Raw genomic sequence first — 25,940 nt, 5'->3', positions numbered from 1 at the left:
TTGTAGTGGATAGAGAGCTAGTCTTGGAGTTTGGAAAAGGTAGGTTCATGTCTCACTTTTGACATAAACTGACCCTAGACAAGTCATTTACTTTCTCAATAATCCAGACCCAAGCAATGTTCTAAGATTTTGAGGTGCAGAGTTACCAATGTACAGTGATAGAGAGTGTTTCCTTACCAGTGAAATCAGAGGACCAAATGCTTCAGGGAGGATGAAATTTCTTCTGTTATTTGGGCAAATCATACCAAGTTAGGGTAAATGTAATTAGTCACCTAAGACTAATGTGACCTCAAAGTTATAACTTAGATTATTATATTCCCTTCTGGCCACACATTGCTTGGATCACAGCGATGGCTTAACAAATGCTTGCTTGCTTACTTGATTGTATGTACCTCATTTTAGAGCATGTGCAGATTAGCTGGAGAATGTCCAAAGGAAAGATATCGTGGTGGCAATGGGCTTCAAGTTCAGGCCATATAAAGAGTGATTGGAAGGGTTAAAGTTGTATAGCCTGGAGAAGAAAAGCCTTAGAGAAGGCACAACAGATAAGCTATAATGAGTGCTGGCTCTGGAATGGGAAGAAGGGTTCAAATTCTCCCTCTGGGACTCCCCGACTTTGGCAAATCCCTTAATTTCTGTGATCTTAATTCCCTCATCCATAGGATGCAGGCATTGTACTATATGGCTTTTGAGGTCCTCTCTAGCTCTAGATACATAGAAAATACTTAAGAATCATATTTTTTCATCCATGCATCCATCCATCCATCCTATGATCCTCATTACCTGCAGGTCTGGATGTCTCATAGAAGAACAAATAAACTTGTTTTTATCCCTAGAGAGTAGAATCATGAGCCTTTTGTTGCAAAAAAGCAAGTAGTCTTGATTTAAGAAAAAAAAGCTAGAGCTAATCCATATGTGGAATGGGCTCACTTGGAGGAGGAGTGGGATCCCCCTCATTGGAGGACTTCAATCAGATACTCCAGGACCATTTGTTGGACATGTAATAGAAAAGAGTTCTTGTTCAGGTATAGGTAAGACTAGAGGATGACCTCTGTGGTCCTTCTGTTCATCTCTACACTATGCTCCCTGCAGCCCTAGGCTCCTCTTCCGCCAAGAACTCAGACTGCTATTCCTGTAGCCCTAGGTTTTGTATGGTGAACTTTCACCTTACCTAATCCTGGTGTCAGACTTAACATGCTACTTTCTGTCCATCTCTATGGTATGTTGGGGCTTGATTTTCCCTTCCCCTAAACTTGCTTTCTAACTCTAGCTCTACATGCCTTCCTTGAGGGTGGGGACTGTCTTACTTGTTTGATTTGAATTCCTAAAATTTAGCACAGTGCCCAGCACATTGTAAGAGCTGAATGTTTTTTTCATTCATTCATTCATTCATTCATTCATTCATTCATTCATTCATTCATTTCCTTCCTTCCTTCCTTCCTTCCTTCCTTCCTTCCTTCCTTCCTTCCTTCCTTCCTTCCTTCCTTCCTTCCTTCCTTCCTACATTCATTTCAGTTCTAACACTTATGATCCTATGAAGGAATACTTACTATTTGTTTTGAAAAGTCCCAAGAGTATGTAAAATATGACTTTACATCCAGTGAATTCTCTATCCCTATTCTCAAGAGACAAATTTCCTTGAGGAGTCAGCACCCACCAGAGCACTGAGCTTAACAAATACTTATCAAATGACTAATTGATTGAAGTCAGCTTTAAGCATTGGAAAGCAGCATTGTGCATTTCACTGCTCTTCCATCTTTTTAGTTGATCTCATTTGACACCCCTGTACCCATCGGGCTTTGCTTCTTCCTTCAAGTCACCTCAGTGCTGGCTCTCACTCCAGCAAGAGAATACTTGATATGGCACCATGATTCCCGGTGGGCTTCCATCAAACTGGGGATGGATAGCAAATGGAAATTGTCTGGAATGTCATAATTGTTAAAACAGTGATGAATGAGCCTACAGGAAGAATGCTGATGTTGGCAATCCACTGGCTATGATCGCCCCAGTTATTTTAAACCACTCTTAATTAATCTCCACAATGCAAATGACTGCATAGAAACTCTAATTCCTATTAAAAGCAATTTGGCTCTGTTCACCTCCTGTTTCTTAGAGGCAGAGAGGGAAAATGTGTGTATGTGTGTGTGTGTGCACATGTATGCTTTATTCTTTGAAATCTAATGTAAAATCTTTTTGATTGTGTGAATGTGATTACTGATGAATACTTCAGGCTGGTAATTTTTAATGCTTATTGAGACAGATTTTTTTTTATTTGTTTGTTTTTCTGAACGTGTGGTTGCTTATGCCTATACCTTTGCAAGTATTCCCATACTCCCTTGCAGGTTCCAGCAGATGTGATCTGTGACTTTGTTCTTTTTTATTTTTTCAATCTGTTATGCTCCAAAGGTGACATCAGCTCAACGGGAGCCTGAAACATCTATTTTGGAAGCCTCCAACCTGCGGTCTTGTGTGTCTGACAGGCATTCATGAGGAGTTGAGGCACAACTTTTTGATTAGTGGTTTGGGGCGAAGCTTAGTGGAGTTTGTTTCTGCTGTGGTTCCCATGTAACAGTGATTCTGAGGAATTCTTAAGTGTCTCTTCAACCAGCTTGGAGTGTGGCAGCACACTGAGTGTGGCTGGATTGTGGCTGTTGCTGACTGAGAAGCAGGCAGAGCTTTCTGTATTTCCAGTTACGGTCTCAGTGAGTGGATGATGGAGAGTTTGAAAGCAGAGAGGTTCAGATGGGCGTGTTCACTGGGTAGAGATCTTTGTGAAGACACACTTTTACATCTTTCTCAATCAGACAATCAAACAGTGAATAAGCATGTATTAAACAATTGTGTCCTAGGCACTGTGCTTGGTGTTGAGAGTATAAATACAAAAGTAAAATAGTCCCCTCCAATAAGGAGAGGGGGAGGGAAAAGGAATAAGCATTTATTAAGTGCCTGCTACTTAAGTGGCTAGTAAGTGCCAGGCTGTGTGCTACCTGTTTTACTCACATGATGTCATTTGACCCTTAAAACAACCTTAAGAGGTAGACACTGCTATTATCCTTGATTTACAGTTGAGGAGATTGGGGCAAACAAAAATTAAGTGACTTGTACAGAGTCATATAGCTAGCCAGTGTCTGAAACTGGATTTGAACTCAGGTCTCCCTGACTCCAGGCCTGGCACTCTGCATGGTGGTGACACCTGACATTGAGGAGCTTACCAACTTAATTGAAATAGCTACACTGGAATCCCAATATATGATGCCCATCATCACAGGAGTGGTATTTTTTTTAATGGAGGCATTGAGTATGGTTCTGCATTTTCAAAGAGAGAGGCAATAGAACGAAAGCTTGGCAGGGCCAAGATGTGTGTAGTGGAAGCCAATGGCTACTGACAAAGGAGGGATTCGAGTGAGCATTGAAGGAACAAGTGGTAAGAGCAGAAGGATTGTTTTTGTCAATTTGAGACCTTTTTGTCATTAGCTCTGGGAGAAACAATGAGAGAGTGAAGTTCAAAGGTCCTCATTAAAGCTGGACATTATTATTAAAAATCTCCACAGTTAAGTCTTATTCTAGTGGTTCATCATGGTGGGGTTCTGTACTGTCTTGTCCTACCAAGGTGAAAGACTTTGAAATATTGGTCATCAATGGATGATATGTTTATTTTCCAAGGACTGGTGTCCAAGGAAGCTCCTCATCAGAGGGTAGGCCACCAGTTGTTGAAAGCTTTGGACCACAGAGGCTCATTAAAACAGTTTACTGAAGTATGGAGTAGCTAGAGGGGGTGCACAGATCAGTGGCATCACTAATATTTGGAAATACTGATACAAATATTAAAAGATAAACCTAAAGCATCTCTTCTTCAATCAAGTGATCCTAATTTTTGCAATCTATTTTCTTAAAAATATATTTTGATTGATACCTTTGGTTTTTATATCACCTATATTTCCAAATGTATCCTTTTCTCCTACCCCTTTCATAGAATAACAAGATAATAATTTGGGCACAAGTAAATAGCTAGTGCTGTCCTGGATTGGGATCTGAGTTGGAATTCTGGCTCTGTTGTTTACCATCTGTGCGACCTTGGGAGAGTGATTTAACTTCTCTTGGTCTAGGTTCTCTCATTTGTAAAGTGAGGGGTTGAACCAACTGGCCTCTGAGAACCTTTCCAGCTATGAATCTCTGGTCCTTTGTTCCTAATTCAGTCCCACGATGCATCCAGCCCTGAATCTGCTGGGTGTATCAATGCCTGGTCAGTGTGGCATTTCTTGCACAGAGCTAACTTTGAAATGTTAACTCAGGAACTGAGTCTAATACCCTCCTAGTTAACTCTGGTTTCACGTTATAATCATAACAATAGCTGACATTTTTATAATGTCTTACTGTCTGCAAAGTGCTTTATATAACCAATCTCATTTCCTCCTCACAACACCCCTATGAGACTGGGCTACACAAATCAGCTTTTCCCTTGGCATTCCCTTCCCTTCTCCTCTCCTCCCCCCATTCTTCTCATGATGAAAATACAAAGGGCATGCCTGAAGATGACTGGGCACAGTCCAGAAAAGCTCCCCCATTTCAGCGTCCTACAAATTTGCATACGTGGCTCCTTTAGCGGAATTGTTGGGGGCTTTCTGTTTGAGAGTGATGAGCCACCTTCTGGGGTCCAAAGACCTGCCTCCAGCATGCCTGCCAGTGGGTAACAAATTGGAGTTAAGAGGCAAAGCCACTCCTAAGTGTTCTTTGAAAGTGGGAGGGGGAAGCCTCACCCTTCAGAACTGAACGGAGGATGCTTCATCGGAATATACTTAGATTAAGAAGTTTTAAATATCAAGCTTCTTCAGTACTGAGGGAGAAACAGCTTTGAAAGAGAAATGCAGTTAGTGTGAGAGTACCTTCTAAAGAGCCCCCCCCCCTCCCGCCGGGGGGAATGAGGGGTTTGATACAAGTGGCGAGGTAAATAGGCAAGCTGTGTGCTTACAAGATGCGCTCCATCTTTGGGGACTTTGGAAAAGAGCTAGCTCTCTCTAAGGAGCCATTTAATTGACAGGCTGTGATCTGGCAGCTCTGAACCTGCTGAGATCACAAGTAAATGATGGGGTGGGAGGCTTTGCAGAACTGCAAGATGTGACCTCTGTTGGCTCCTCTGCTAATTGCTTTGAGGTGCTAAGATTCTAATAAGAAGGATGTATGCTATGTGCAGTCACTGGCATTTCATAATAACAGGTTTCTATGGTGCTTTAAGATGTACTTTTTCATAGGTTTTTCTAATAATAGCCTGGAGGAGGGATGGGGGGGCAGGGAGAGGTAGTGAAGAAATTATTATCCCCATTTTATAGATAAGAAAATTGAAGCACAGAAAGGTTAGTGCCTTGCACGTACCTAGTGACTAACCATTAGTGACTTGGAACCAAAGCTAGGTTTCTTAAAGCTAAGGCTAGGATTAACCCCTTGTCTATCATGTTGCATGGCATGGTAGATAGGATATGGGGTTTGGAGTTAGGGAGATTTGAGATGAGATCCTGCCTCTGATACTTACCACTTGTAGAATCACTTCATTTCTCTTCTATTCAGTTTCCTCATCTTTAAAATTGTAGTAATAATATTCATTGCACATACCTCACCAGGCTGGTAGGACCAGATCATGCTGTAATGCACAGTGACTTTAGAATCAGGGAAAATTGGGTTCAAATTTCATCTCTGACACTTAGGAGCTATGTGTCCATAGGCAAGTCATCTATCTCCTTTGTGCCTCAGTTTTTTAATCTGTAAAATGGGAATAAGAATAATCCCTGTTTTACCCTCTCCATAGGGTTGTTAGGGGAGCTAGGTGGAATAATGGATAGAGTGTGTGGCCTAAAGTCAGAAAGATTCATCTTCCTGAGTTCACATCTGACCTCAGATACATACTAGCTGTATGACTCTGGGAAAATCATTTCACCCTGTTTGCCTCAGTTACTCACCTGTAAAATGAGCTGGAGAAGGAATGGCAAACCACTCTAGTACCTTTGACAAGAAAACCCTAAATAGGGTCACAAACAGTCTAACCGACTGAAATGATTGAAATAGGGTTGTTATGTATCTGTAGTGAGAAAATGCATGCCAAACACTCTGACTACTTTAAGTCTTATATTAATATCAGCTGTTACTATGAGTGAACGGGGGAAGGAAGTTGTTATTGTATTTCTTTTCCAGATATGAGAAACTAAGAGTAGAGGAAGACAGTGAATTCGGCACGGTCAGATAGATAACTATGACAAGAAGGTGCTCAGTCTGTCTTGTCCTCCCTTCTGTGGAGCAGAGGCTGTGTGATGTTGTTTCAGCACAGAGTTCTTCAGTGGAAGAGATCCATAAAGGTCAATACATTAAACCTTCTGGAAGACTGTGCCGTTCCCAAGTTCCTATGGGAGGAGACTGTCCAGCTTCCCTTAGTCACTTCTTGTTGGGAGATGCAGCCATAGTGCCTCCATTCAATTATGATAAAGCTAGTGCCCTAAGAGAGGATGTGAGCAGCTGGAATCTAGGGAAGAGTTTCTAAAAGGTTCTGTTCAAACCACACCCCTCCTCCTCCAACCAGGCTCATTTTTTTTCTGTCATGATGGAAGGTCAGGATCACTGGTGCCCTAACCCCAGGCTGATTGTACTTGATAGAGTCAGCCACTCCTGCTTCTCTATCCACGTCTGGCAGGAACTTGCCCTTCTTGGGATAGTTTGACTGGACTCCTTTTTCTTGAGTCCACAGCGAAGCAGTCCATGGAACCCAAAATTGGTCCAAAGGCTTTGTATCTTGACCTCTGCCTGTGCTGTGGGGTACAGGTAGGACTTCTAAAGCATCAAGACCTGGGTATGATATGACTTTTATATGCAGTATTTCCTTCTCCCCCTCCCCCTCCCCCTCCCCCTCTATTTCTTTCTCTCCCTTCACTCCCTCTCTCCTTTTCATTCTCCCTTTCCTTAAGAAATTCCTCCAGCAAAGGCAACTAAATGGTGACTTGACTTTCACTGAGTGAGTGAGATATTCCCTGGATATGATGTATTTTTTTGGGGGAAAATCATAGTCATAGTATCTCAGCTGAATGCAACCTGAGAGGGCATCAAATTCAACTATTATATGAGTAAGAACTGCCTTTATAACATTTCTGATGAGTTCTCATTCTGCCTCTGTTTACATGCCTTTAGTGATGGGAAACCCATTACCACCTAAGGAGGGGGGCATTCTGTTTATAAATAACTGATTTTTAGAAACTTTTCTTTTATGTTGAGCCTAAATATGTCATTGCAATATTTACTCCATGCTAGAACCCTTAGCTTGACTCACTTCTAAGTCTTGCCCTTTAGATTAGTCATTAGAGTTAGATCTTTAAGTTTGGGGAAGACTTCCTTTGGCAGAGGTAGGAGACAAAGAAATTCCCAGCAAGGAGAAGGTCATCTCAAGAGCACATGGCATATTTCCTAGAATCTTTTTCCTTTGTTTGCAACACATGCCTAGAATCTTCTCTGGCTAGGATCATCTTGTACCACTCCACATTCCCAAGCCCATGGTGGTACCCACTTACTTCCATTTCTCTTTGGGGAGACTGTAATGGGAGGATTGCTGTGCTTGGACTTGGAAGGCCTAAATCTTGGCTTTGCCACTTACTAGCTATGAAACTTAAGGGAAGTTAGTCTCCCTCTCTCAACCTCAATTTCCTCATTATGAATCGGGTGCAATGATACTTTTATGTGCTGTGCTTTGCATATGAAGATGAAATTACTAATGCTTTGTTAACCGAAAAGACACTTTGAGGTGTTCTTCTACGGGAAGCTATGGGTTTACATTGAACCTTCTGTTCTTTTCCACCTTATGAAGAACAGCAATGAGATTTTGAAATGACCGCTCAGGGACAGGGCGGTCTGTGGCCAAAATGGAAGCCAAGGTGCCAGTTTGGGACTTGGACCTATAACTTTGAACCATTCTCCAGTGCAAACATCTCTTAAGTGAGTACAGGAAATCTTATTCTTGTTCCATCACATTACTGTTTCACAGGTTTTCATACGCATTCTGCAAGAAGGATCAACGGAGGCCACATTGTCAACTTGTTAGGACAAAGAAAGTGTGAGGGCCTAGGGAAGTGGCCTCATCAAGTGATGCTCTCTAAAGAGAAGCCTAACCTGTTAGACTCTTCTACTAGTGACCTGCTTCTGGTCATCTTCACCTACTACCTCAGATAAGTCATTGCAGCACCAAACCCCTTGGTTTCAAATAGGAAGCTTAGTTAGGACTATAGGACTATGGACATTCTCCACTTTCAGTCTTGTTGGTCCTGTCTTCTTTTTGATTATGTGTGTACTTGTGTGATTCCTTGGATAGCTATACCTTTAGATCTTCTCCAAGAGAGTATATCATATCTGGTGGATCAAGGACCTTTAGTCTTGGGTCTTGCTGGTTTGTTTTTTATCTGAGAGCAGTAGGACTTTGAAAAGGAACTGGGGACCTGCCCCAAAATAGTTAGATTGGTAGGGAGTCAGTCATCACTGGTGCTAGATTAGATCACTGTTGGCTCAAGGAAGGACAGAATCAGAGATCTAGAGCTGGGAAGGACCTTAGAGATCATGTAGTCCAACCTTCTCATTTTATGGTGGAGGAAACTGAGGCCAGGATGGAAGTGACTTGCCCAAGGTCATGATGTAAACAGCATAATTGGGATCCAAATGTGAGTCCTTAGACTCTAAATCCAGGGCTGTTTCAAAAGCAGCTGAATTGAGCTCTCATTTGCAGTTTGGACTCTGAGGTTCCTCTTGTCTTCTTTCTTAAATTCATTTGTTGTCCAGTCATTGGTGCATCCAACTCTTCATGACTCCACTTGGGATTTTCTTGGCAAAGATGCTAGAGAGGTTTGTCATTTCCTTCTAGAAGAAGAAACTGAGACAAACAGGCTTAAGTGATTTACCCAGGATCATAGAGCAACTAAGTATCTGAGGCCAGATTTGAACTCACAAAGATGAGTCTTCCTGTTGCCCTATCTACAGTGCTACTGAGTTGTCCTGGCTTCATTTTTAAGGGATGCTATCTTGGAAAGAAGCCAATATTTTTATATCCCCTAATCAACTGAACTGATGACATTTGTGACTGAATAGCAGCCTAAAAAGCAAATTTACCTCCAGTCTGCCTAGAGGAATCTGTCACTCAATTTAACTTGAAACTTTTGTAGTTTAAAAAAAAAGCTAGGACTACCACCGAGTTATTCTGGAACTCATTGACTAGAAAGCAGTTTCCAAACGAGCATATATGAAAATGCAGCTGATTGATTCTGTCACATTTGCTCAGGGAAACAGTCTATGCTTCTAATATCTCATGACCATTAGTAAAAGGTCCTAAGATATCAACAAAGCCCACATCTCCCTGCTCCTTTGCACACATATGGTAGCTCATTTTCCTATCAAGTTCTCATTTAGTTGTGGTTTTGACTAAAAAGATGTTCTTTTCCTGAAGAGCAGAGCTCTGGTTTAGGAACATAATCATGTTATATAGAACCATTTGTAGAAGACCATCTGTCTTAACCTGATGCCTCAACAATTCATGGGGGGAGGGTGATTCTAGCTTCTTGAAGGGCCACCCTACAAGAGTATAAGCTCTAGTAGGTCATCCTGGGCTAGAAAAGCTTCAGATCTGGGAATATGGGAATGAGTGCTGTATTTGAGGTTAGCACCAGCCTTCTTCTTATTCAGTCATGTCTGGTTCTGTGATCTCATTTGGGGTTTTCTTGGCAGAGATACTGGAGTGGTTTGTTATTTCCTTCTCCAACTGATTTTACAGAAAAGGAAACTGAGGCAAACAGGATGAAGTGACTTGCCCAGGATCCCACAGCTAATAAGTATCTGAGGCCAGGTTTGAGCTCTGGAAGATGAGCCTTTCTGGCTTCAGGCTTGGTGCTCTATTCACGGTCCCACCTAGCTGTACCAGACTAGCTAAGTTTAAAGAGGTTTGTCCTTAGGTAGGCTAGAAGTCAATAAGGTTGTGAGCACAATTATTCTCCAAAAGCACCAGTTATGTTGTAAAGGGGTTATGGTTTGTGTCAGTAGAAGGAGAACCCAAACTGTTGAAATGGAGTGTCCCTGAAGTGTTAATGTCTAAGTGCATAGCTACTTCTCCCAGTTTGCAAAGATGACTGTTTTTATCATCATATATTGCATATTGTAGCTATTCTGATCAAATAATGGCATCAAGCAATGCAGAATTTTAGCTTCTTCAGCCAATATTTTGCTTTGTCTCCTCATTACTTCTCAGACATCTTCAGGCAAATGATATTACATACTGCTTTCAACATCTTCTTTTTCCAAATAAATATAAACTTGATTTAGATGAATTCCCTTGTCCCACCCATACTCTGTGATATTTGCTTACAAAATTTTGAATCAAATCCCACTTTTTAAGGGACAGAAAGCCTGTCTCAAGTCTTCTTCAACCAACCAACCAACAAGCATTTACTAAATGCTTACTCTGTAATTAGCATTGGTGCTAAGCATTACAGACATGAAGGCAAAAATGAAATAAAATAGGCCCTTGACCTGCAGTTCTTGATCTCAAAATGACACATCCTCACCAAATAGAAGGGCTTCTTGGGTTTGGTGGAGGAGAAGGGGAGGGTGGCCAGTTAGAAAGAACATTTCAGCAGCATATGGTTTAATAGATTGATGGCTTCTGCCCAACATCTCAGGATTGGTAAAAAAAAATGAATCTGTGAGTTAGAAAAAAAAGGCTGAGAACAGAAAACTCATTTTTCTGGCACCTCTGGTCTATATGGGGATGATTATTCCCCCATTTTCTGGGTTTGATCCCAGGTTTTCAAAGTTTCTCTTAAGAATACTTATCGAAGCCAGATAATTTTGGCAATTAAGCTTAATTTAAACCTTATTAATTTTAATAGCATTCATTCTAGTGTTTGTTACCTCTCCACCTGCCAACCATTTAATCATGTCTCACCCTCCTGTGTCTCACTGAGCTCTCTTTTCTAAGTCTGTTGCAGTAGGAGTCAGGGCTCTTGCTAATCATCCATATTGTGCAGTTCTCTAGTGGACTACCTGTATTAATTTTGTCTCTCCAATGAAATTGTAAACTCTTTGACAGTGAGGGCCATATCCTGTAGCCCTTGTATTCTGTATGCATCTGAGTTCAGTGTTAGACACCTAAGAGGTACTCAATCAATGGTTTGCATGAGTATTTAGAAGCATTTAGATAGGTAGTCCCTGGAATTTTTAACTTTAGTACATGTATATAAGTCTTCATAGGACAGATGGAAGTAGAAAGAGTACTGGATTTGAACTCAGAAGTCTTGGTGTTAACATTCAGCCAGGTGCTTTTGATTACCAATGTGATCTTAGGAATGTCATTTAACTTCTCAGGGTCCCAGTTTCCTTATCTTTAAAATGAGGGAGTGGTACTTAGATGACCTCTGAGCTGACTTGAAGGTCTAAATCTATGGTTCTTAAAGTTAAGGTAAGAGGGAATCCAATTCTGCCATGGGGGGGGGGGCAGGGGACAGCTGTGCAAAGTCATGGTGATGAGAAATGGAATGTCAAATCCTGGGAATGGTTGTTATGTCACTTTGGTAAGAACAGAAGATGGATGAAAGGATGGAACATACAGGTCTATAAAGTGTGATTAGAGACAGATTGTAGAGGGATTTTGATTGTTTTGTATTTTATCTTAGAGACAAGTGTATGTTGGATTCAGCTCAAGCTGGTTCTAGAGAGTAGATTGTTAAATTTTTAGTGAAAATTGGTAAATTCTATAAATCAGGGCTTGGTTTATAGTTTTGCTGACTGTCTAGACTTAAGAAAGAAAAGGAGTAAATGGTAAAAATGAAGATTAAACTTAAAAGTGATACACACACATGTATGTATTTCCCAGAAAGCTGGTTTTTAAGCATTTACCAAAACACTAATTCCAAGAGGCAATAGGAAAACACTGCAGAGTTCTGAGCAGAAAGTAACATTTAGAGTTATGTGTCTTAGGAATATTTGTCAGTTGTATAGAGCTTGGAGTGGAGAGCAAATAGGCAAAGTATTAAGATTAAGTAGGTGGCTGTTGGAATAATTTAGGTGACAGGTAATGAGGGTCTGAAGTAGAGCAGTGGGAAATGGGAGAGGGAGACAGTTCCAAGAGATTTTGAGATAGAATTGAGAAGTCTTGGTGATTGATTGGACATGAATGGTGTGGGAAAGGATGAGGTCAGAGATGATTCTAAGTTGGAGAATCCAGGTAGATATAAGGATGGCAATGTTCTCAACAGAAATAGGAAAGTTGAAAGAGGAGCACGTTTGGGGTAGAGAGTGGAGATAACATTCTGGTTATATTGAATTTCATATCATAGGTTATATTTGGAGCTGAACAAGACTTTATGAATTGTCTAGTCCAAGCCAGTTCTTTTACAAATGAGAAAAATGAAGCTCAGAGATATTAAATGTATGTCTTAGGTCGCACAAGGAATAAATGACACCCCCAGAAGCTGAACTGAGGTCCTCTGATTCCAGATCCAATAATCTTTCCACTGTATCCTGTTGGATGCCAATGAAACATGCAGGTACAGATAGATGTTCAGCAGGCAATAGGCTACTTGGTCAAGTTAGTAAGTATTAACCATGTGCCAGGCATTGTGCTAAGGATATAAAGAAAGATAAAAAAAAAACAGTCTTTGCTCTCAAGACACTCTTATTCTAAAGGAGGAGTCAGCATTTAAATAACTAAGTCCACACAAGTTTTACAGGGAAAATGGGAGGTAATTTGAAAGGAGAAGGCACTAATAACTGGGGGACTCTAAAAGGCCTTTGGCAAAAAGGTGGTGCTTGAGCTGAGTTGTGAAAGAATCTCAGAAAACTAAGAGTCAGGGGTGAGATGGGAGAGAAAGGCACTGGGGACAGCCAGAGGAAAGGCACAGAGATGGGAGATGGAGTGTTCTGTATGAGAAATAGCAAATAGGCCTACAGAACTGGATCACAGAGTGAGTAGAGGACAGTAAAGTAAAAGAAAACCAGAAAGGTCTGAAGGGGTGATAGATATCAGGAAGACCTTTAAAGGTCAAACTTTGTATTTGATCCTAGACATAATAGGGGGCCACTGGAGTTTACTGAATAATGAGAAGATATGGTCAGATCTATACTTCAGAAAAATCACTTTGCCAGCTTCAAGGCAGAAGGATAGATTAGAGTGGGGAGAGGCTTGAGGCAGGAAGAATGATTAGGGGACTATTGTACCAGTTTAGGTGAGAAATAATGAGGGTCTGAACCATCACAGTAGTGATGTGAAGGGAGAGAAGGAGACCTCTATGAGAGATGTTGTAAAGGTAGAAATAACAAGACTAGTAATTGATTGGATATTTGGGGAGAGTGAAAGTGAGGGTTCTGGAATGACACCAAGCTTGAGTAACTGGGTCTAGAATAGCCACTGTGGAGAGTAGAATAGTGAACTTATTAAGGAGAAGAAGAATGATTGCCTTGTTGAAATGAGGGGTCAGTTGAGAGCAGATAACAAAAACTTCTAGTGGATCTATTCAACATGGTTTTGTGCTTTCTTTGAGCACTGTTCAGAAGCATGTGGATAGAAGCAAAGCTTTCATAGGTGTAAGCAAGATTGGAGTTTTGGTAAGGCATAATCAATGATAAGATAAGGGACACAGGATTTGAGTACATGGGAGAATTGAATTCGTTTATCGAGGAGTTGAAATACGGAAGGGAGGAGAATGAAGATCTGGAAAAATTTTTTGTGTTCATCCTTTGTTTAAGGACCATTTCCTGATCTGGAAAAATACTGAAATTTGGAAAGAATAAAAGTCCCAGTGAAGATCAAAGAACAGGCTTCAGGGTGGTGAGGCATCAGGATTATGATCAAATAACGGACTACTATAGTTTGTAAACACTGAAGTGGAACACTTGGTTAATGACAAAATTAAAGGTATGGTCCCTCTGCGCAGCAGAGGTGGACTTGAAGAATAGGTCATGGGAATTGGGTAGATTGAACAACTACGAAGTTAAGGTATCATGGAGAGAATCAGTATACAGGAAGTCCTCCAGAGTGAGGGTAGGGTTAGGGCAGTAAGAATGACTCTGAACCAGAGACTGACTTCATTGAGGAAGGATGAAGAATGTTCTGGGGACATCAATAGGCAAGTACCATCAGGGTCAGAATTAGGTAATAAATTTGGATAGCATGAACCTTAACAGAGGAGTTGTTGCTAAGTGATGGAGGTGGAGGTAGAGTCTTGAAATGGCAATGAGGAGTAAGGAATTCTTACTCCTCCATCAAGAGCATGGAGTTAGGAATATAAAAGAAAATATAACCAGTTGTCAAAAGAGTGGCAAGGGAAGGGATGCTATCGGTAATGAACCAGGTCTCAGAGAGTGACAGTAATAAGGTAGAAGTGAGAAAGGAAGAGGCTTAAGATGAAAGACATTTTAATTATAGATCAGGAATTACAGAGGGTGAAATGGAAAAGGTGCTCAGATTTGGATTGGAGCATTGGGAGGGGGATTGGGTTGAAGTGGATGGAAGTAAGGGAACAGGCAGATGGGGATTTAGAGTCACTGGAACTGGAAGAATGCAAGAGATGGGACTATGCTGACCACTGTGGAAGGAATCCACAGAAGTTAAGTATTTGAAGAGAGGCCATTGAGGGAGACATATGATTAGACTGTTTGATGCTCTCCCTCATGGTACAGCCTCATGGCAGGTGGTGATGTTGCTTCTTGTAACACCTCAAGAGTCCTTCTTGACAGTGGTCAGGAGCAGGAGAACAGCAGGTGGTGAATTCTTCCTTACCTGTGCTGGAGAAGGCCCTAAAGGGGAGGGGGGAATAAAGATAGTCTTATTCCTATGGTAGTCCATCATGGGAGATGTCTCTGGCACAGAACCAGAGGTAACTAGGAGGTAATTGGAGAGGTCTTGTCCCCAGTGGCATCTAGGCTGGCTGGTACTGGAGACAGTGTTGGGGCATGATGTCCAGGGTGAGATTTGGAAGTCATCTCTACAGAGGTGATATAGTTGAACCTCTGGGAGGTGATGAGATGATAGGGAGATAGGGAGATAGACAGATAGATAGACAGACAGATAGATAGATAGAGACAGAGAGACACAGAGACAGAGGCAGAGAGAGATACCATACACACAAAGATAGAAATAGAGGCAAAGAGAGAGACAGAGACAGAAGAAGAGAGGCAGTAACATAGACAGAAAGGGACAGAGACATAGTATATAAACAGAAGATGAGACCCTAGTCCTGCAGAAAATCCACTCTTAGTGAGTGAAAAATTTATGATAATTCAGGAGAAGGGAAACAAGCATTTATTAAGCATCAAATATATTCCAGGCACTGTGCTAAGTACTTTACAAGTATTATGTCATTTTGATTCTCATAATAACCCTGGGAGGTAGATACTATTATTGTCCTAATTTTACAGCTAAGGAAACTGAGGCAGAGAGAGTTTAAGTGACTTGCCCAGGGTCTTACAATTGTTAAGTATCTGAGGCTGGATTTGAACTCTGGTCCTCCTGACCCTACGCCCAGCACTCTATCCACTGTTCTGCCTGGTTGTTTTATTATGACTATTACTGCTGCCGCTGCTACTACTACTAAACAAAGAAGAATCACAGGAATGTCACATAGGTAGGTGGAAAATCTGTAGGGAGAAGTATATCTTGGACGCTAAGGGAGGAAAGAATATTACAGGATGAGGGAGGAGTCAACAGTATCCGAAGCTACAGAGAGGTCTCTGGGGAAAAGTCATTGGAGTTAGCAATAAGAGATCCCTGGTAACATTGGAGAAAAAAATTTCAGTCCAGTGACTCAACCTTCCTGAGTCTCAGGTTTCTCTTCTGGAAAATGGGAATGGTAACAGATGTATTGCTTCACTGAACTTTGTAAACCTTAAAATGTTCTATAAATGAGATATTATTGCTCCTGGAGTTGAATTGCATTTTTCCAGTCACTCTCTTGTATCTCTTCCCATACCCCCCACCCCCATCCTTTGGTTGTTTCCTTGAGTTCTTTATAGCCTTTGTCTTTGCTCCTTCCTCCTGAATGAATCCTTTCATTTCCCTAACGTTCCTTTTTTGGATTCCCTCCAGTGTAGCCTTCATTTCTTTCCTCAGAGATGTGTCAAAGGTGGTACAGAGTTTCAGCCCTCCTTATCCCACTGATTGGCTATCTCCTGACTCTTCTGTAACTCAAACCCACACAGCTTGGGCCACAACTCAGAATAGCCCGAGTGCTTTGGCTAAGGCACAGTGCTGCAGATGCATCTAACATTCTCTCTGCTATCACCCTGTCATCTAGCATTACTGCTTTCCAGGTTTCTCTCATCTAGAAGCTCACAAAGCTTCAGATTATTTTTACAAATGAGAAATGGAATTGACATTTTTTCCCCTAGAGCTTAATTTCTTAGTTTTGATTTTCATGCCCATTTCCTCAGCCTTTATCAGTCTCTGATATAATAGACACAGTTTAGTATATGTCCACAAACATTCCCATGGGAAATATTAGTGGGCATAACGCCCTCTCTCCCTTTCTGTAAAATTGTTAAGTTGATTAAAATTATCTTTGGTACCTGCCAGAGTACTAGTAGGGGAGATACTAGGTCACAGAATCAAAGACTCATAGATTGTTAGAGTTGGAAATGACCTCAGGATCATCTAGTTTAACTCATATTTAATGAGTTATGGGTCAGAAGGACTTTGGTGTTGGTGTAACTTGGTGTTACTCAGATTAGGTTATGTAGGTGGTCTGTGTATATGGCTGATTCTGTTTATAGAGCTGCTTATTTTATTATTTATATTCTACTTAAAATAAGATGCAAAATTACACTGCATCAAGCACTTGTCCACACAGCACTAAGGCAAATCTCTCATTCTCTTCATATTGAAACACTGATTATTACTCCTTCTCTGTCCCCAAACTGTTGGCTAGAACACAGCGTAGCACTGGAGTCTATTCCTATTTGGGTCAATTACTTTTTTTCTGGTACATGATTATAAGCCATGCCTATAGACTATTTGAAATAGACATTGGATTTGGAGTCACTGGTCCTGACATTCAAACCTAGCTGTGTCATGGATGGCATATGTCAACTTGCCTGCCATTCTCCATCTCTGAAATTTAGTTTTCTTTCCTATAAAATGAGGGATAGTGGTGGCAATGGGCTAGGTGACCTCTAAAATCCCTTAAGATCATATGATCACAGACTTAAAGCTAGGAGGGACCTCAGAGATCATCTAGACCAAGAATCCAATACCCTTATTTTAAAGATAAGGAAACTGAGGCTCTGACAGGGTGTGAATTGCCCAAAATCTTATAGGTAATTAAAGGGAGGGCCAGAGTTTAAACAGTAAATTCTTTGACTCCAAGTCCTGTGTTCTTTCTATTATGCCATGAAATAAAGAAATATGCTACAACATTGAAAAGTTACGTAGACATCAACAGTATGTAACTTGACCAAAAATAGAGTAATCCACAGCAGGGCATTTGCATATAGAATATCAGGTAGCATATGATTTAAGGCCGAGTGAGCAATTAAAGTGTTTTTAGTTTTATTTTTATCTTCTTTATTTTATTTTTTAAAGAGTGGGTCTTCCTATCTTCCCCAGGCTCAATTGCTGGGGCTCCTCACAGGCTAAGTCCCACTTTGATCATCATAGCAGCTTCTATTTGCTCTGTTTTCTTACTGGGGTTGATTTGTCCCTCCTTAGGGAATGTTGTACTCCTCCCCAGGGAATGTTGTACTCCTCCCCTTGTTCTTTTCCCTCGTCCATTCTCAGGGGCTCACCATTTTAATGCCAAGCTGAATGTAGATATCAAATCAGCTTAGTCTACTGCTGCTCGGAGAGCCTGAGCTTAAGAAATCAACCATCCTCACTGCCCCCCCCCCCCCACTTTTGTAGCAGAAATTACAAAAATGAATCATTACACCTAACTGAGAAAGTGTTATGAAATATTACAGGAGTAGGAGATTAATTTTAATGAAATGGATAGGAGGAAGTAGGACTTAGTGTAGGTCGTGGAGATCAATAGGACTTGGATGGGCAGATATGCATTTGGAGATCATTTTGTGAGCAAAGATACAGAGAAAGTTAGTAAGGGCATCTTCATTCGTAAAAATTACTAAATAGTCCCCAACAAAAAAAGTCAACAGTAAGTCAACCTGGATCTACTAAATACTCACAGCATGTCAGGCTCTCTGCTAAACACTAGGAATACAAAAAAGTTAAAAAAAGAGAATACCTGCCCTCAAGGAGCTCCCATTTTATTGGGGAAGAAAACATACAAATAATTATGAACATAAATATAAATGCAAGGTAATCTTAGAAAGAAGGCAATAGTAGTTTCGGGTGGTAATGGTGGTATAGAGAAAGGCTTCTGGCAGAAGGTAAGATTTGGGCTGAGTCTTGAAGGAAGCCCTGGAAGTCAGGAGGTAGAGATGAGGTGGGGCAGTATTTGCTATGAAGGGCGGCCAATGAAAAGGCATGGCTTTGGGAGATGGAGTATTATGTTTGAGGAAAAGCAAGATGGTCATTGCATTGGACTATAGAAGGAAGTAAATAAGAAGACTGAAAAGGTAAGATAAGGCTAGGAAATGAAGGACTTTAAAAGACTAACATATAACTTTATATCTGATCCTAGAAATAAAAGAGAGTCACTAGAGTTTATTGAGTAGAGGGTGATAAGGTCAGACCTGTTGGCTTTAGGAAAATCATATTGGCAGCTGAGTGGAGGATAGATTGTAGTGGAGAAAGAATTGAGGCAAGGATACCAGTTAGCAGAATATTATAATAGTTTAAGTTCATGGTGATGACGACCTGAATCAGGGCGGCAGCTATAAAAGGAGAAATAAGGGGACATAGGTGAGACCCGTTGTGAAGGTAGAAATGCTAAGGCTTGTGTTGGATATGTGAGTTGACTTATAACACAATGGGTTGCATATGTGAGTGAGACTGGGAGGATGGTGGTGAAAGTAATAGGGAAGCAAAAAGGGTGGGGTTTGGAGAAAATATAATGAGTTCTGTTTTGGACATATTTAGTTGAAGATATAAGATATCCAGTTTGAGATGTCCAAAAGGTAGCTGATACAAAAATGGAGGTCAGGAGAGCGATTAGGGCTAGATGAATAGAGAATCTGAGAATCATCTGTATTGAGATGATAATTCAGTTCAGGAAAGTTGATGTGATTGCTAAGTAAGGTGATTTAGAGTAAAAGAGAAGGCCCAGACAGACCCTTGGGAGACATCTATATTGCTAGAGGGCAATTTTCTGGCAATAGTCAAATAGATTTGTGCTGTCACTGATAGGGCTATTCCACCCAAATGACTGCCATTTCTATAGACATGATTTTCTCATGTATATAGCCAACCTTGACCTCTTTCTTGAGGTCTAGTATAGACCATAAACAGCCTATTGGAATTTTGAATATTCCTATATATATCTCAATCTCAACATGTTCAAAATATTATCCTCTCCTCATCTCTTTTCTTACCTTATCTATTTCTGTCAAAAGACATTATTTCAGTCACCCAGGTTTACTGTATCAGTGTCATGAGTGGGTCTTCACTTTCCCTTAGCTTATGTATCCATTGAGTTGTCATCTTGTTAACTCTCTACCTTCATAACATGTCCCCTATCCATCCCCTTCTCTTCACTTAATCAACCAAAGCCTACTTCTAGCACTGATCACCTCGTGTCTGAACTACTGAAATAACTTCCTAACCAGTCCTTCTGTTGTTCCTTCTTTAATCCATTCTTCACAGGGCTTCCACAGAGAAATTGATCAAGCACAAGGTTCAGCTGTGTCATTCTCCTCATTAAGCTCCAGTAGCTCCATCTTACCTCTAGGATTAAATGAAAAGTCTTCTGTTTAGCCTTTTAAGACCTCACAATTTGTCTTCAGCCTATCTTTCCAGTTTTATTACATGTTACTCCCCCTCACTCTCTATATGTGAAGTTCAGTCGAACTGACCTAGCTATTCCTCGCAGGTGACACTCCATCTTCAACATCTGTGGCTTTGCTCAGGCTTTCTTAAAATCCTGTAAGGCACTCCCTTCTCATTTCCACTTCCTATGATTTCTAGCTTCCAGCTACCAACAACCATATAAAAAATGCCAAAAGATTAATACTTAGAGAAATGTCAATTAAAACAACTCCTAGGTTCTACTTCACATCCACCACGTGGTCAAGAATGACCAAAAAAGAAAAATAGAAAAATGGCAATTATTAGAGGGGCTGTGAGAAAGCAGGCATATTTATGCCAGCTGTTGGTGGAGTTTTGAATTGGTCCAATTGTTTTGCTTGATCATATTTATTTGTTAGAGGGGTTTTCCTTTTCTTTTCTTCATCAGTGGGGTGGTGAGGGGTGAGAAGGAGACATTTGTGATAAAGTTGCCTGGCTGACAAAAAAAGTCCTTGAAACATTAAAAAGAAATTCACAAAAGAGAAAGACGGAAGGTATGAAGGAAACATAGAGAAATAAGACAGCTTTGAAAGTTACATATTGAATTTATTAGATACTTAACAGGAATATATGTATGCAATAGAGATGCACAGTTTAATGCATAATCTCTTTTCCTTTTGTGCTTTGTATGTGCAAATGTTCATTTTATCTGGTACGTGTTAAGTTTATTTTTAAAAAACAGATATAAATACCTAGCGTCTTTTGAGATGCAGTTCAAACACTATCAAGTGCATGAGAACTTCACTAATCTCTCAAACTGCTAGAAACTGCCTCTCCCTCAATTACCTTGCATTTACTTTATATGTAATGAGTATACACATATATGTGTTCACGTTAATATAAGGCCCGTGAGGGAAAGGACTGCTTCATTTTCGTCTTTGAGTTTCCAGTCGCTAGCATGGAGTCTCTTGATCAATTGGACCTTGCAGAAAGCAAGACTCCCCTTTTGCTCAAGTATCTCCCTAATACTTCTGGGATCAAAATGCTTCTTAGTGTTTACAGCTCTTCAAAATATGGTCTCTTTCTAACTTTCTAGTCTTGGAAATAGTGCTATGCACATGCAAAGAGTTTAATAAATGCTTATTGACAGACTTATTGATTCTTGTTAATGTCTTCCTTATGTTTGCTAAAAAGGGTGTACTCAGTGTGCTGGGGAGCCTTCCTTGATTTCTTTTGACATTGGGAACGTACCAGTGGAACATACAAACTGTACATTGGTTATCTCTTTTGCCATATGACCAGCTCAGTTTCTTTTTTGGTTATATATTTCTTTGATTAAATCTTTTAACATGGTCTCTATATATTTGACAATATAAACCAAACTGAACCAAACAGTCTGGTTTTTTATTTTGTTTTTTTGTTTTTTTTAAATTTTATTTCATTTTATTTTATTTTTTTAATTTAACTTTTAACATTCATTTTCACAATATTTTGGGTTCCAAATTTTCTCCCCTTTTGTCCCCTCTCCCCTCCCCCCACCCCAAAACACCGTGCATTCTAATTGCCCCTATGACCAATCTGCCGTCTCTTCTATCATCCCTCTCTGCCCTTGTCTCCATCTTTTCTTTTGTCCTGTAGGGCCAGATAACTTTCTATACCCCTTTACCTGTATTTCTTGTTTCCTAGTAGCAAGAACAGTACTCGACAGTTGTTCCTAAAACTTTGAGTTCCAACTTCTCTTCCTCCCTCCCTCCCCACCCCTTCCCTTTGGAAGGCAAGCAATTCAATATAGGCCATATCTGTGTAGTTTTGCAAATGATTTCCATAATAGTCGTGTTGTATAAGACTAACTATATTTTCCTCCATCCTATTCTGTCCCCCATTACTTCTAATCTCTCTTTTGATCTTGTCCCTCCGCATGAGTGTTGACCTCAAATTGCTCCCTCCTCCCCATGCCCTCCCTTCCATCAACCCCCTCACCCTGCTTATCCCCTTATCCCCCACTTTCCTGTATTGTAAGATAGATTTTCATACCAAAATGAGTGTGCATTTTATTCCTTCCTTTAGTCGAATGTGATGAGAGTAAACTTCATGTTTTTCTCTCACTTCCCCTCTTTTTCCCTCCACTAAAAAGTCTTTTGCTTGCCTCTTTTATGAGAGATAATTTGCCCCATTCCATTTCTCCCTTTCTCCTCCCAATATATTTCTCTCTCACTGCTTGATTTCATTTTTTTTTAAGATATGATCCCATCCTCTTCAATTCGCTCTGTGCACTCTGTCTCTATGTGTGTGTGCGTGTGTATGTACATGTGTGTGTAATCCCACCCAGTACCCAGATACTGAAAAGTTTTAAGAGTTACAAATATTGTCTTTCCATGTAGGAATGTAAACAGTTCAACTTTAGTAAGTCCCTTATGACTTCTCTTTGCTGTTTACCTTTTCATGCTTCTCTTCATTCTTGTGTTTGAAAGTCAAATTTTCTTTTCAGCTCTGGTCTTTTCATCAAGAATGCTTGAAAGTCCTCTATTTCATTGAAAGACCAATTTTTCCCCTGAAGTATTATACTCAGTTTTGCTGGGTAGGTGATTCTTGGTTTTAGTCCTAGTTGCTTTGACTTCTGGAATATCATATTCCATGCCCTTTGATCCCTTAATGTAGAAGCTGCTAGACCTTGTGTTATCCTGATTGTACTTCCACAATACTTGAATTGTTTCTTTCTAGCTGCTTGCAATATTTTCTGCTTGACCTGGGAATTCTGGAATTTGGCCACAATGTTCCTAGGAGTTTCTCTTTTTGGATCTCTTTCAGGTGGTGTTCTGTGGATTCCTTGAATACTTATTTTGCCCTATGGTTCTAAAATCTCAGAGCAGTTTTTCTTGATAATTTCATGAAAGACGATGTCTAGGCTCCTTTTTTGATCATGGCTTTCAGGTAGTCCCATGATTTTTAAATTGTCTCTCCTGGATCTATTTCCCAGGTCAGTTGTTTTTCCAATGAGACATTTCACATTATCTTCCATTTTTTCATTCTTTTGGTTTTGTTTTGTGATTTCTTGGTTTCTACTAAAGTCATTAGCCTCCATCTGTTCCATTCTAATTTTGAAAGAACTATTTTCTTCAGTGAGCTTTTGAACCTCCTTTTCCATTTGGCTAATTCTGTTTTTTTTTTTTAATTTAACTTTTAACATTCATTTTCACAAAATTTTGGGTTACAAATTTTCTCCCCTTTTATCCCCTCCCCCCCCCCAAACCCAGGCATTCTAATTGCCCCTGTGACCAATCTGCTCTTTCTTCTATCATCCCTCTCTGCCCTTGTCTCCGTCTTCTCTTTTGTCCTGTAGGGCCAGATAGCTTTCTATACCTCTTTACCTGTATTTCTTATTTCCTAGTGGCAAGAACATTACTCAACAGTTGATCCTAACACTTTGAGTTCCAACTTCTTTACCTCCCTCCCTCTCCACCCCTTCCCTTTGGAAGGCAAGCAATTCAATATAGGCCATATCTGTGTAGTTTTGCAAATGACTTCCATAATAGTTGTGTTGTATAGGACTAACTATATTTCCCTCTATCCTATCCTGTCCCGCATTACTTCTATTCTCTTTTGATCCTATCCCTCCACATGAGTGTCGACCTTGAATTGCATTCTCCTCCCCATGCCCTCCCTTCTATCATCCCCCCCACCCTGCTTGTCCCCTTGTCCCCCACTTTCCTGTATTGTGAGATAGGTTTTCCTACCAAAATGAGTGTGCATTTTATTCTTTCCTTTAGTGGAATGTGATGAGAGTAGACTTCATATTTTTCTTTCACCTCCCCTCTTTATCCCTCCACTAATGAGTCTTTTGCTTGCCTCTCTTATGAGAGATAATTTGCCCCATTCCATTTCTCCCTTTCTCCTCCCAATATATTTCTCTCTCACTGCTTGATTTCATTTTTTTAAGATATGATCCCATCCTCTTCAATTCACTCTGTGCACTCTGTCTCTATGTATGTGTGCATGTGTGCATGTGTATGTGTGTACTCCCACCCAGTACCCAGATACTGAAATGTTTCAAGAGTTACAAATATTGCCTTTCCATGTAGGAACGTAAACAGTTCAACTTTAGTAAGTCCCTTATGACTTCTCTTTGCTGTTCACCTTTTCATGCTTCTCTTCATTCTTGTGTTTGAAAGTCAAATTTTCTTTTCAGCTCTGGTCTTTTCATCAAGAATGCTTGAAAGTCCTCTATTTCATTGAAAGACCAATTTTTCCCCTGAAGTATTATACTCAGTTTTGCTGGGTAGGTGATTCTTGGTTTTAGTCCTAGTTGCTTTGACTTCTGGAATATCATATTCCATGCCCTTTGATCCCTTAATGTAGAAGCTGCTAGACCTTGTGTTATCCTGATTGTACTTCCACAATACTTGAATTGTTTCTTTCTAGCTGCTTGCAATATTTTCTGCTTGACCTGGGAATTCTGGAATTTGACCACAATGTTCCTAGGAGTTTCTCTGTTTGGATCTCTTTCAGGTGGTGTTCTGTGGATTCCTTGAATACTTATTTTGCCCTCTGGTTCTAGAATCTCAGGGCAGTTTTCCTTGATAATTTCATGGAAGATGATGTCTAGGCTCTTCTTTTGATCATGGCTTTCAGGTAGTCCCAAAATTGTTAAATTGTCTCTCCTTGATCTATTTTCCAGGTCAGTTGTTTTTCCAATGAGATATTTCACATTATCTTCCATTTTTCCATTCTTCTCTCTTTGTTCTGTGATATCATGCTTTCTCGCAAAGTCCTTAGCCTCCATCTGTTCCATTCTAGTTTTGAAAGAACTATTTTCTTCAGTGAGCTTTTGAATCTCCTTTTCCATTTGGCTAATTCTGCTTTTGAGAGCATTCTTCTCCTCATTGGCTTTTTGAACCTCTTTTGCCAGTTGAGTTAGGCTAGTTTTCAAGGTGTTAATTTCTTCAACATTTTTTTGGTTCTCCTTTAGCAGGGAGCTGATCTGCTTTTCATGTTTTTCTTTCATCTCTCTCATTTCTCTTCCCAGTTTTTCCTCCACCTCTCTAACTTGATTTTCAAAATTCCTTTTGAGCTCTTCCATGGCCTGAGCCTACTGGGTGGGCTGGGACACAGAAGCCTTGATTTCTGTGTCTTTGCCTGATGGTAAGCATTGTTCTTCCTCATCAGAAAGGAAGGGAGGAAATGTCTGTTCTCCAAGAAAGTAGTCTTCAATAGTCTTATTTCTTTTCCCTTTTCTGGGCATTTTCCCAGCCAGTGACTTGATCTCTGAATATTCTCCTCACACCCACCTTGCCTCCTGGTCCTCCCAGCCAGTTTGGGGTCTGAGATTCAAATGCTGCTTCCAGCCTTAGGTCTTTTGGCAGGGGCAGGGCTGCTATTCAGTGTGAGAATTAAGTTCAGGTGTTCAGGTGGGGGCAGGGCTGCCTCTCAGGCTCAGTTCCCTCAGGGGGTTTATGCACACACCTTCCACAATGGATCCAGGCTCCCGCCTGCTTGGGGTGCCCCTGTCTGCAGCCGCCTCTCAGCTTCTACCTCCTGGGGGGGCCCGAATCATGGGGGCACCCCACTCCCCTCTTGACCCGCCAAAGAGACTCTCTCACTGACTCCCGTCACCTGTGGGTGGAGGCACTTGTGCGGCCGCTGGAGATCCCGTCCCTGAAGCCTGCTCGGGTCTGTTTCTCTTGGTGCCGTTGCCGCAGCAGGTCTGGGCTGGGCTGGGCTCCACGTCTGCAGCGCGACGGACCTTTTGCGAGAGGTTTGCAGGTCCCTCCGGAACAGAAATCTCCCTCGCTCCAATATTCCGTGGCCTCTGGGTGCAGAATTCGCCGTGAGTTACTCCCCTGTAGCCGTTCTGTGGGTTGTGGGTTCGGAGCTATGTGTATGTGCGTCTTTCTACTCCGCCATCTTGGCTCCGCCCCCCTAATTCTGCTTTTTAAAGCATTCTTCTCCTCATTGGCTTTTTGAACCTCTTTTGCCAGTTGAGTTAGCCTGTTTTTCAAGGTGTTATTTTCTTCAGCATTTTTTGGGGTCTCCTTTAGCAAGGTGT

The 25,940-nt window shown here is 40.8% G+C and overlaps 1 protein-coding gene across 2 annotated transcripts in view; it reads left to right on the top strand.

Moving 5' to 3' along the window:
- The window catches only part of SH2D4B (SH2 domain containing 4B), a 253,263-nt gene that overhangs the window by 98,623 nt on the left and 128,700 nt on the right, over positions 1–25,940 (top strand). The window contains exon 2 of one of the 2 annotated variants that reach the window (XM_072627974.1): positions 13,031–13,054. The exons of the other annotated variant lie outside the window; for it this stretch is intronic. Coding sequence (XP_072484075.1) covers positions 13,031–13,054 — 24 coding nt within the window. The remainder of the gene's footprint in view (positions 1–13,030; positions 13,055–25,940) is intronic. 2 annotated transcript variants of the gene reach the window in all.

Source organism: Notamacropus eugenii, chromosome 1 (assembly GCF_028372415.1).
Source record: "Notamacropus eugenii isolate mMacEug1 chromosome 1, mMacEug1.pri_v2, whole genome shotgun sequence".
Taxonomy (NCBI): Eukaryota; Metazoa; Chordata; class Mammalia; order Diprotodontia; family Macropodidae; genus Notamacropus; species Notamacropus eugenii.
The sequence above is the reverse complement of the archived record's forward strand: the minus strand, read 5'-3'. Positions and strand labels throughout refer to the sequence as shown.